General features: G+C 41.4%; 2 protein-coding genes across 5 annotated transcripts; one reads left to right on the top strand and one right to left on the bottom strand.

The window, feature by feature from the left end:
* The first annotated feature begins 2,175 nt into the window (after positions 1 to 2,175).
* gnb3a (guanine nucleotide binding protein (G protein), beta polypeptide 3a) lies at positions 2,176 to 8,717 on the top strand. Of its 2 annotated transcripts, none has more exons than XM_032518783.1 (9): positions 2,176 to 2,439; positions 5,163 to 5,283; positions 5,458 to 5,603; positions 5,858 to 5,921; positions 6,393 to 6,555; positions 6,672 to 6,738; positions 6,841 to 7,042; positions 7,140 to 7,356; positions 7,522 to 8,717. In XM_032518783.1, exons 2-9 carry the CDS (start codon positions 5,227 to 5,229, stop codon positions 7,626 to 7,628), a joined length of 1,023 nt encoding a protein of 340 aa, XP_032374674.1. In that variant the 5' UTR covers positions 2,176 to 2,439; positions 5,163 to 5,226; the 3' UTR covers positions 7,629 to 8,717. The 2 variants fall into 2 exon arrangements, with proteins under 2 accessions (XP_032374674.1, XP_032374675.1); XM_032518784.1 differs by lacking the exon at positions 2,176 to 2,439 and adding an exon at positions 4,192 to 4,353.
* A 399-nt stretch (positions 8,718 to 9,116) lies between these two features.
* On the bottom strand, positions 9,117 to 11,461 carry cdca3 (cell division cycle associated 3). 3 transcript variants are annotated; one of them, XM_032518752.1, is made up of 6 exons: positions 11,371 to 11,461; positions 10,659 to 10,801; positions 10,474 to 10,576; positions 9,506 to 10,384; positions 9,364 to 9,431; positions 9,117 to 9,250 (listed from the first exon to the last, which is right to left on the bottom strand). In XM_032518752.1, exons 2-6 carry the CDS (start codon positions 10,788 to 10,790, stop codon positions 9,158 to 9,160), a joined length of 1,275 nt encoding a protein of 424 aa, XP_032374643.1. In that variant the 5' UTR covers positions 10,791 to 10,801; positions 11,371 to 11,461; the 3' UTR covers positions 9,117 to 9,157. The 3 variants fall into 3 exon arrangements, with proteins under 3 accessions (XP_032374643.1, XP_032374644.1, XP_032374645.1); XM_032518753.1 differs by having other exon boundaries at positions 10,659 to 10,819; positions 11,371 to 11,458; XM_032518754.1 differs by having other exon boundaries at positions 10,659 to 10,857; positions 11,371 to 11,416.
* Between the last annotated feature and the right edge of the window lie 484 nt (positions 11,462 to 11,945).

Below are 11,945 nucleotides of genomic sequence, written 5' to 3'. Positions count from 1 at the left end.
GTAGGGATAATGCATAACACTGGTCTTTAAATAGTAACCCTAAACAACACTCTCTCTGTCTTTATCCTGGCCAGTGTCGATGCGCCTGTTAACAAATCCTTTTCCCTTGCTTCGGATTTCTATTGCTTTTACACTCCATTTCACAGCCCGCAACTCCATTTCTTCAAATCCAGGGTCAGCTTATCCAAAACGGCTAGTCGGCTTCTGTCGTCACCGTGCTTGAGGGAGCAAAGGTCAACACTTTTTAAACTACCGAGTTGAATTTATTCACACTGAAACAGGGGAAACATAGAGAGTAGGCATATACACACACACACACACACACACGTATGCACGCACACACACACACACACACACACACACACACACACACACACACACACACACACACACACAGACAAACAGAAGAAGTCCATACTGTGTAAGAGTCTGTGTAATGAGGCTATTTAATCATTCAAATCGTTTTCGTTTGCACAGAAAGTAATAATCTGATACTTGATCTTTACAGAAAACTTTGATTTACTCTTGCTCCCCTTTTACAAGGAGGTCAAAGGTCATGAATAGTTATAGCAGCATCCTGGGCAATAGCGACAATTCACAGCCTTTTTTCCCTTCATTTCAAAGTGTTTTCCTTGGTTTTCTACACAGCATCTACAGTAGCATTGAAGAATTCACTCCAGCATAACCAAGAACTACAAACATCAGTAAAATGATAAGTAATGTCTTACTAATACTTTGTAAACTTTATACATTTTAATGGTGGCTATGCATAACATGTTTCACCATGTTTGTTCACAATAAACCACTGCTATGTATTCTAGACACAATGCACATTAGTTCAGTTCATAAGTAAACATAGTTGCTGACTCACTCTCCTGACTGTCAAAGGATCATTGTGAAAATTATAGGAAGAAATGGTCGGCCCCATCCATGAATGGCAAGTCAAACTTACCAATGAAAATGTTTTCCCGTAAGTTTCATTATCTTACTTAATGCCACTTCAACAGTTGATTTAAGTAAGTAAGTAAGTAAAAGTTTATTTATATAGCACCTTTCACAGGTATAGGGCCACAAAGTGCTTCACAACAAAAACATTAATATCATAAAATACACACAATAAAAGCATAGACAGTACATGATCATATCAACCCACAAGTAGCTAATTGAAAGCCTGAACAAATAAATGTGTCTTTAGTCTGCATTTGAAGGCATCAACAGAATCAGAAGAGCGCATAGACGGTGGAAGGTCATTCCACAACCTAGGGGCAACAGCCTGAAAACATCGGTCACCTCTAGTACGGTAGCGAGTGCGTGGAACCGTCAGCCGGTTCTGATCCACATTTAAAGGGCTCTATCCTGGGCCTTTTGGGTGAAATGTGGTCACCGTACTCAGAGAGCCCCCTGAAGATGCTACCTCATAATAGTGAGACTAGTGAGTGCATAACTATAGTGAGTTTCATAACATACATGGGTGATTTACTTATACTATATACACTAAATAATGTGTAACAGCAGTGGGCTGCACACTCTCTAAATGGCAAGTGACAAACATCAAAAGAACCTCTACGTTTGGGGGGGTTATTTAGCACTTAGGCCCCACCAGAGCTTGAGCTATCCAGGGGGGTAATTGGACCAAACAGGAACCCTTAGGTGTGACATTAGGTCACAAATGACAAAGAAAAAGAGAGAAATGTGTATATTTGACACTCAAAACAACAGAACAAAGGGGACAGACACAGTAGTGTAATAGCTAGTTCCAGTAGCACATATTGTGTACTCTGTGAGTATGTGTTCATGCTTGGGGGCACTGTTTGTATAGTAAGAATGAACCAGAAAGAAATCTCTCCTGGATCCTGCCATAGCACTACTGTACTCTGCCCTCTCTGCCTGTAGACCTTCTAAAATTAGCCTTACATCGGGTTTACAAAACACAAACCCTCCTGCCAGTCATAGATCTTTTAAAGTCTACCTTAGCACCATAAAAAGCCATGTTCCCAGATCCTCTATTTATCTTCTTTCCCCCTCCCCTCCATGATTTCCATCTCTTAGTTTTCTATTCAGATTCACCCCAGCTTATGTCTTGTGACCCCATAACCATGCTCTGCACCTTGTTTGGTTTCCCCCACTGTCTCCTCTCCCTTTCTGTCTCTTTTTTAACCCCACTCAATTCCCAGCCCCCCCACCCCTCTTTCGGTCCATCCCAGGGTTTATCCCCTCATCACTGATCTCCCTTCATCCCTCCAATCCTCATCTGTTCCTCATAGGAGCAGTGGAGAGAGTGAGCGACGGAGGAATATCCAACTGTGCGTGATACCAAAAGTGAATGAGCGGGAGAAAGTGTACAAGCCGGCTGAACTTATGACAACGACCAGAGGGAGACCGCTGGAGGAAGAGTGACTAAAGATCTAACAAAACATCTTGAGCGGAGTCTCCTCATTGGTGAGTGGATGGCCGTATGTTGCATTTTATAAATTTTTGTTTTAAGTAGTTGTGAAGTTGTGTTGTGCTGCTCAGAGAATGGATAACATTCAAAGACTCGTAGGTTCAAGACTGAGAGCTTGAATCCTAAAGCCTATAATTTTTGTCGGTCATGATTGTATGTATAGTTAAACATGAATGTAAACAAAAGTTAATTCCCAAATTTATAGGTTGCTGATTTGTGAAGTGCAGCATGCTTACAAAATCATATACTTGTGATCTTACAGTGTGTAGGACGTACGTTTAAAAAATATATATATATATATTTTTGGATATCAAATATGGAGATGCTATTCAAAATTCTATCACATTTTATGCACTTACATGAGTTTTATGGCACATGAGTTGATGGCACACAGCAGAGGGATTTACATGGGATCAGCCATACAAATTCCTTTTGTTGCCTGATTCTTAATACTGTCAGAAATAATCTGCATGATAAAATGTTCAGGTTTTTGTGGATGTATCAGTCGTAAAAGGATATATATATATATATACATATATATATGTATATATATATAAGAACCAGAAAAGTCTGTTTAAAAGGCTGATCCAGTGATTACAAAAAGGTACATCATCACATTGAATGAAAAAAATCACATACAAATTTCAATATTACCATAAAACAGTCCTGCTCATTGATTTAAAACATTGCCCACCACAGCTTTATACACCTAGATATAACAGTCAGATGTCACTGTATAAACAATGTGGTAGACTAAATTTGTTTTTGCCTCACAGTTTCTCCATATCACCCAGGTTTAGTGTGTTCAGTTCAGTTCAGTTCAGTTCGGTTCAGTCAACTGGCTATGAGGAATACAGGAACTAAAAGGCATCACACAATCAAATTAACAACAGCCATGTTCTGAGATCTTGTTTTGTTGTTGGACCAAGAACGCAGGGCTTTCAGGTGCAACTGGCCAGGAGATCTCAGCTGAGGTAAAGATGCAAACTGCAGAGCACCACAGATCCCCAGTCACATTAAAGTTCATAGGCCCAGTCACACCAAAAGAACATTCCACCTTTCACAGGCTCCCTGTCTCACAACTCTCTCTGTATCCTCCATCTGCCCCCCTCCCTCATTCTCGTCCCACTATCTCCCCCCCCCCACCATCTCTTATCCAGATGCAAAGAGCAGTCAGTAATCGGATGAGAGCAGATTTGATTCAAAAAGGCTTCCCTTTAAAATCTCAGCCAGTAGGATTTAAAACACACTCTCCTACCTCGCCTCTTACTCTCCAACACCCCCCACCCCACCCCCTCCATGTGCCTCCTCGTCTTTCTGGCTGTGCTAATGCACTTCACCATCCGTCAGGCCAGAGCAGTCATTTAATCACATGGAACAATGACAGGGTCCCGGGAACAGAATGGCAAAAGGATAACAGCACGACTAAAACACTCAAGCATTCATTACAACACTCATTATTGAAACAATTTACCATCTGGAACAAAGGCCTAAAATCCCCTGTTACCAACTTCAGGGACGCTGTAGTCATCAGCAGTTTAAGGCAGGACACCCACACTGTACCTGTTGGTGTTTGGAGCACGCCACTACTATAAAGACCACAAACACTGTAATAGTATTTTAACATGTTTCAGGCCATTCGTCCATTAACTTTAAGCATTACAGATAGATAAAGGATAGAGTCCAGTGGTAAACAATTAAAGCAATTCTCTTTCTTTTACAGAGTCACTCCCTCCTTCCTTCACTCCCTTTCTCTCCTTTTCTCTACACACAAATTAGAGGCAAATCCTCTTGGTCATGTGTTTTGACAGGGACTTTCATTCAAATAGTGAAAGAGAGAGAGAGAGAGATTGCTGCAGGGACACATTCGATAACATCAACGCAAGTATTCCTTCTTACCAGCTTTTAAGGTAAGAGAAAAGGAAATAGCATCATGACAAGTAGTTCCTCAGAAGAGGGAAAAGTAATTTGTGATAGCCATACATGTACAGTAGGAGGAGGAGAGTGTTGTTGTTGAGGTTGGTTATATTGTGCTGCTTTACCATGAATTTAGTGTCACGTCTTTTTGAACTGCTCTGTTTCTGTAAAATCAGCTTTGTGACTCTGCCTTTTTCACTTGTGCCTTGATTACATTTGTCACACTGTATGAGTTTGTCCATTAGGTGATTGGTTCAGTGCTAAACGTTGCTCATTTAATCAAGACAATATCAAATTCAAAAGCCATCAACATTAGGCGAGAGCTCACTGGAGTGTTAAATGGCACAAACGACCTGTCATCGCTGTGAATTTGTTAAGAAATGTGAGAGGTGACTGGCTGAGAGCTGATGACATTGTTACAGGACATACTGGTTTGTGTGTACATTCAGGGTAAGGATGTGTGCTATCGATAGGTGCCACATCTTCTGAAGAGCAAATACTTTCCCTGTTAATGTCATGCTTGAATATTCATGCGGTCTGCGTGCAATTGTGTGTAAGTGCGCATGAATGCGTGTGTAGGTGTGTTCTGTGGGTTTCCGTCTGTGCTCCTGCCTTGTTTATGAAAGTTTGCAAAATGGACGAGGGGCCAGTTTGACTTGCAAAATAGCACTTACTTGGAGACTGGAGTAAGGTTGCTGTTACTGGAAAATTTACCTACGAATCACAACCATTTTCTTGAATTACTTCTTTGTAACTAAATTTTGTTTTTATTGTCTCCACCTCTCTTTCTTCTTCATTTCAGGATTATCAGTTTTCCTGCTATCTCTCCCTGTCTCCATTGGTGACAGTGCCTAAAAACCATCGCCATGGGTGAAATGGAAGAATTGCGAAAGGAGGTGGAGAGTCTCAAAGACCAGATCACTGTCAGTAGGCCCATCCATATCATCTTTATTAGGCAATTTGACTGTCAACAGTATTCATCATTATTATTGTGTAGCTTGCTTTTCACTTTAAACTGAATAATGTATAATTCATGAACACATCTTAGCTCAATACTGGCAGTAACCTGACTACTTGTGTTTGTATCTGCTCCCCAGGCAGCTCGTAAGACAGTGCAAGACACCACACTGCAAGACGCAGCCGCCGGGATCACTGTGGTGGGGCGTGTCCAGTTGAAGACCAGAAAAACACTGAGGGGTCACCTTGCCAAGATCTACGCTATGCACTGGGGCGCTGACTCCACGTAAATACACAAATTGAAATGACAACTCTTGTTTTATTTTACAGCCAAGATCTCATAGGTTTCTGTTCAATATAGCACAAATTAAGAGTTAGGAGAGCCAATAAATGCAATTCTAATTGGTATATTAGATTTGTCATGTACTTTTACCTGCATGAATTAAGAGGAACATGCCTCATTTATTTGCTCACATGTCTTCTTTCCTTTTTCTATCTTTGATTTTTTTTTTTTAATTGCTATCATTGTTACACCACCAGGCTGTGTGTCAGTGCCTCACAAGATGGAAAACTCATAGTGTGGGACAGCATTACAACCAACAAGGTAAGAAGGAGAAAAGGAGAGGGGTAGCATAATTACAGTGATGGTGGTTGAGGGCAAATGTACACCACATGTAGCCATATATTTGCTTTCCCAGCTGAAACTGAGCCAGCCGTAACTGAAACAAACTTTGCAGTGTATATCCACCCTTAAACATTCACATGTACACATGTAATCTCACTGCTTAAAACACCTGAACACTTGTCTTGTCACCTATCTTAAGAATTTCTTTAAAACAGTAAATATAAGCGAATGCAAAGCCACAATCAAAGTTTAAAAATACATATTTAACAGAAATCTCTGTTATATTACCATGGCCCAAGAACTTTGGCAGACACCAATGTGTTAATGCAGGACCCTATCGCTTATATACCAAGAAGCTGATTTAGAAAATATGTTTACAGGTTATTTAAGTGTTTGCGGCTTACGCTCAGAGTCAGCGATTTAAGTCCTTTTGGTCCTGTGTGTCCCAAGGTGAATGCCATCCCTCTCAAGTCATCGTGGGTGATGACTTGTGCCTATGCACCTTCAGGGAACCTAGTGGCTTGTGGCGGTCTGGACAACATGTGCTCCATCTACAACCTCAAGGGCAAGGACGGAAACGTCAAAGTCATGCGTGAGCTGGCTGCACACACAGGTAGGACAATGCAGCTCCAAGTTACATCTTCTGAAGTCATTGATTCTCTTACGTTGGACTTGACCGAGTCTTTCTTGTCTTGAGGCTCTTCACATGGTATTTCTTTGATTTCCCAGGTTATCTGTCCTGCTGTCGTTTCCTCAGTGACAGTGAGATTATCACCAGCTCTGGAGACTGCACCTGGTAAGAATATAGCATAAGTACCTGAACAAAAAAGTATGCTGAAACTTTTCTCTCTGTTGTTAAAACAGAAATAAACACTGTCTTTGGTCCATTTCTTTCTAGTGTACTATGGGACATTGAGACAGGGACCCAAAAGACCATCTTTGCAGGGCATCAGGGAGACTGCATGTCCCTGGCCGTGTCCCCAGACTTTAATTTTTTCATCTCAGGGGCATGCGACTTCACGGCCAAGCTGTGGGACATCAGGGAGGCCCAATGCAGACAGACCTTTGGAGGCCATGAGAGTGACATCAACGCAATTGGGGTGAGTATGAGGAAGATTTCCGCCTCTCTTTTGTATCCAATCTCTGCCTTTTTTGTTCAATGGAAGCCTAGTTTCTTATCCCTTCTCTTTCTTCCAGTTCTTCCCAAATGGTAACGCAGTGATAACAGGATCAGATGACGCCACCTGTAAGCTGTACGACCTGCGAGCTGACCAGGAACTCATTACCTACCAGGACTCCAGCATCATGTGCGGGGTGACCTCCCTGGCCCCCTCCAAGTCAGGACGCCTGTTACTGGCTGGCTATGACGACTTTAACGTCAACATCTGGGACACACTGAAATCTGAGAGAGTGGGTGAGTACAGGTGGAAAACAGAGATGATGAAGTAAATTTAGAAACGTCAAATTTTTAAGCATCTAAAACCTCCAGTGTTTAATTCCTGATATGCGATGAAGCGTTCTGCATTTTCTGTGACACTCAGCTTGCATCAAGTTTTTTTTCTTCTTTGCCACGGTCTAGGAGTGCTGGCTGGTCACGACAACAGAGTGAGCTGTATTGGAGTGTCCTCAGATGGGATGGCGTGTTGCACAGGATCCTGGGACAGCTTCCTCAAGATATGGAATTGAGGCTGTTCCTCACCAGTGAGCAGAAAGAGAGCAGTTAACATCTGCCTGGGTAAAAGTGAAGAAGATAAAAAAGAAATTGTTGTTTGAGGGAGGGGTTGAGGGACGCAGAGCCGCATAGTGTGAGAAGAGGGTATTTTAATTGTGCCAAGTCCTATCTAATGTTGGAGAGGAGTTGTAATGAGAAGCTCTTCTCCTCTCACATAGCACTCTCACATTTCTTCTTACGTTATGGGGAAAATTAGGGGTGGGACAAGGGGCGGGGGTCTCAGTAAAAGGTCATTCCTCCTAATAGTTTCTTATATTGCTGTTAAAATAACGATATGCACATTTATGGCAGCACTTCAGAGTAACCCAATGAGAACAGTTGCCAAATGAAAATGGTAGCACACTGGATGAGAGAGAGATGAATACATGTCAAGTTAAAGCCTGTGTAAGTTCACATTAGCTATACTAATATGCTGTGTTTCAAATCAAAGCATAAGTTATGTCCTATAAATAATATGAGCATTTGGATTTTTTTGTTTCAGACTGTTTGTTCTTAGTTTTGTTAGATTCCCTAGATGCGTTCATTGACTTTTTCATTTTCTAACTTTAATTAAAATGGAGTTCTAGTTTGCATTTGTACATTAGTGTTTGAGTTGCTGTGTGTGATTGTTGGACAAACTTTTTCAGGATTTGGGGTCCCATAATTTGACCCCTCCCCCCTCCCCCTCTCCAGCTAGACCTGAAAAGTGCTTTGGGTAAACTGTTGAACTGACAGATGGGATAACAAAATGGTTTTCATGGTTCACTAAGCACTTAAAAAAAATAGATGACCCAATTTGTCTTGGGACAGGATTTTTTTGTATAAATGTTACATGGATAACAGCTATTGTGTGCATATGAGCAATACATCTAAATGTGTGTGAACGCATACTCTTTCCCTCTGCATGGTACAAGATAAACTTATAGCACAGTTTATGTACATACAGAAAAATGTCTTAGTTCAGAATGGAATTTGGACTGCCCCTTTTCCAACACTGGATACACACCAAAGTAAAGCAATACTGTTTTAAAAAGACTGCATAATAAATTTGGGATTCTGCATTACGAGTCTTTAGTGTTAATTTCTGGTATGCTGACTTTAATTAGAACATATCCATATTTTATTCTGAATTAATGAGACATGAAATATGGCTTAACAATTTAAAAAAGGTATCAGCATGACAATTTAACTCATGTATTTACACTGGAAATATATATATATATCCATCTATCTCTCACTTCCAGGTTCCCACTAGTGTTGAATACTGAAGCTTCATTGCAAGCTGTTAAACAAGGAGTTGTGACATTCAAGTAGAAGAAGTTGCATGAACATTTAGTTTAAAGTTTTTAATGCAAATAATTTTTATTTATATTTACAAGAGAAAAAAACAGGATAGATAACAGCAGTAAAAATATACACAGAACAAAAGTTTAAGACAACTGTACACATAAAAGCTTGTTTAAAGAGATAAGTGTCAGGATTGTCTACACGTTGCTGCAGTGAATCATCGGTTCTCCTTATCCAAAGACACCGCTAGCATTCTGTGGTCCATCGGTCCGAGCCTCTGCTTATCTGGGGTAGACATCTTCAGCTTCATCTGTAAAGTGGGGAGGACAAATTACCTCAACAATTTACTGTGTTGGGATTCACTTTAGGACAACTAAAATACTCAACATGCACTAGCAATGAGTGCATGTTTGTATCCAATACCTGAGAACGTTGGCACCTGGGCGAGTTGGTCCCTTTAAGGATCTGCAGCGGGGAGCGCCCTTCGGTACCTTAAAACAAGGGCAATGTCAAACATCTAATCAAAAGTTATCAAGAAGCCACTACAAACAAAAACTACACACACCTTTCTGCTTCAGTTTTCCAGACTGTCCGTTGATTTCCATAGTGGCTTTCTTCACAGCCACATGGACAGCAAGAGGAGAAGAGCCTCCTTTTCCAGCCTGCACTCTTCTAGCTCTTGGCTGAGTGGCACCAAAACCTTTTCCCAACCACTGCGGCTTGAACACCACCTGACTGGGGCTTTTTGAGTCAAAGGTGGGGCAGCGGATGCCGGCGCTGATCTGTGGCTGCTCTAGTGTAGCAGGCAAAGAAGATTCTTCAACATACCCTTTAGTTTCCTCAGATGATGACTTTGCTTCCTCTGACTGGACATGGAAACCATCTAAATCATTGGGGAGGGAAGGCTCAACAGGTGACTCTGGTTCAACAGTGACAGATGGAAGGGCATAAGAATGATCCACACCATCTCCAAGTTGCTCCACTTCCACACTATGCACTGGGGATGAAGTGCTGTCATTGTGCACCTCAGCAAAGATCTGGGATGAAGTTTCCCCCTCATGGCAAGTTATCAGGCTCATGCTCAATCTCTTGTGAAGAGGAGACTCTCTTGCTTCTTCAGCCTCTTCCAGGGTAATGTCTGTCTCAGTTTCAACATCCACCTCCACTTGGGGTTTCTCAAGAAGCACAAAGGGGCTTGAGTCACCCACACTTTGGAGAGGGGTCTGCACAGGGGTGGCCAGGAGTGCAGCATGCTCAGCCAGGGAGCCAAAGGTGTGGGAGGACTGAGTTGGCAGAAGGGGCTCAGTGGAAGCCAACTCTTCACCCTGAGAGACCTCTTCCTCCACGGCATCATTGGAGAATTTCTGAGGGGCTTTAGGGACTTTGCCTTCAGCCTCATTGTGCAAAAGCATGCTTAGGCGGTGGGCAAAAGACCCAACTGTTGCTGTAGGGTACAATACAGAAACATTGTTACAGGACATTTTGCAGGTGAGGAAAAACCAAGCTGAAAGTTAATATTTACCAAATATTTACCTCTCATGACTTCTCTGATAGGGGTGCGACAAACACCAATAGTAGGTGAACGGGGATCAGTGAATGCCAGTGGACACTCAGTTTTGGACACAGGCCCACCGACCTAGGAAAAAAAATATTTTTAAAATGTTTCCACCACACATGGTTTACAGTATGTGGGGTAGCAAGTCAACCTGCTAACCTACCTGAATAGGTGTGCGAACGACTCCTGTTGATGGAGAGCGTGGATCTATCAGATCACTGACTCGACGGTTTTTGATTGCAGGTTCTGGTTTTATTGGTGCAGAAACCACCATCTTGCTCTCACTGGATCCCATGACGACGTTAACTGGCTCACAGGAAAAGACTAGAATACAGTTTTAAGTCTACCAGAGCAGAAAGAAACTGAAGAACACGACAGAGAACAAATAATATTGTAACAAAACCCCATCAAAGTACATAAGACAATACACTAGTATAAAATACAGATAAGCTACTTAAGGACTCATGTTACTGGTCATTTAGAAATATGCTGACAATTAAACACTTGCCCTCCTGACTTAACTTTAAATTACTGCCTGCTCGTACAACATTGATAACTACATAACATGATTTCAATTTAACACAATGTTTACATGGCTACTTTAATTACTCTGTCTACGTAACGATTACATTACACACCGACATTAGCATTTAGCTAGCTAAAAATTAAAGAACTAGCTTGCAAGTCAACAACAAGCTAGCTTAGCGAAGGTCAGTTAGCGTGAGGTTTCCCCACTTCGTCTTTAAAATAATCACATAAAACTGTAACGTTGTGATAGTAACGTTAACCTTTAGACGTAATGAGTTCGATAGCGTGCAGACTGCTTTACTTAAATTAACCGAGGAGCACAGTTTCAAATATACTCTCTGGCTTACCTTAAACGAGACGAAGACAGTCGATCAAAAGCTCTTTTCACTTTCCACACTTGAGAATAAACAGGGGAAACATGCACGACTTTTAAAACATTTAAATGGCGGGTTGCGTGCTTGCTATTTTTGAATGAACCAATCAGCGTGCGCGTCCTCTCCGCACCCTCGATCCTGATTGGCTTAGAGCAGGGCGTTCTAGAACTGGGCGTGGGGTCATGCTGCAGTTGAACACATTTGAAATTTGAAATGAATGCATTTGTTTTTGTCACATGTGGGGAAGAAAATGAAATGTTACATTGGAGCAATTCTCCTGAAACATGCAGCGGCATAATCAAACTGCTTAAAGTAAATATCAGATTTAAAAAAGTGACACTTTTAAGGGAAACCAGGGAGAACAAAGCACAAGAATGTTGTTTTTTTCACATATGTGAAAATTCATCTTGAAAAATATGCAATTATACTCTTTTTTTTAAAGCAGACATTAACGTAAATATGGATGTTGGAGTGTGTCAGCGTAATAATTATAGACTTTTCCTGCACAGTGTTAGTTAAAATCATTGTGTATTTTCAAAAGATAATTT

This window comes from Etheostoma spectabile, chromosome 6, assembly GCF_008692095.1.
Source record: "Etheostoma spectabile isolate EspeVRDwgs_2016 chromosome 6, UIUC_Espe_1.0, whole genome shotgun sequence".
Classification (NCBI taxonomy): Eukaryota; Metazoa; Chordata; class Actinopteri; order Perciformes; family Percidae; genus Etheostoma; species Etheostoma spectabile.
Note: the sequence above shows the minus strand (reverse complement) of the source record. Positions and strands in the feature narration are given on the sequence as shown.

Coding starts and splice junctions, on each gene's coding strand:
- cdca3 (XM_032518752.1), bottom strand. CDS start 10,790: ATGGGATCCAGTGAGAGCAAGATGGTGGTTTCTGCACCAATAAAACCA. Junction 10,577..10,658: donor TCGTTCGCACACCTATTCAG/GTAGGTTAGCAG, acceptor TTTTTTTCCTAG/GTCGGTGGGCCTGTGTCCAA. Junction 10,385..10,473: donor TATCAGAGAAGTCATGAGAG/GTAAATATTTGG, acceptor TGTACCCTACAG/CAACAGTTGGGTCTTTTGCC.
- gnb3a (XM_032518783.1), top strand. CDS start 5,227: ATGGGTGAAATGGAAGAATTGCGAAAGGAGGTGGAGAGTCTCAAAGAC. Junction 5,604..5,857: donor CACTGGGGCGCTGACTCCAC/GTAAATACACAA, acceptor TTACACCACCAG/GCTGTGTGTCAGTGCCTCAC. Junction 5,922..6,392: donor ACAGCATTACAACCAACAAG/GTAAGAAGGAGA, acceptor GTGTGTCCCAAG/GTGAATGCCATCCCTCTCAA.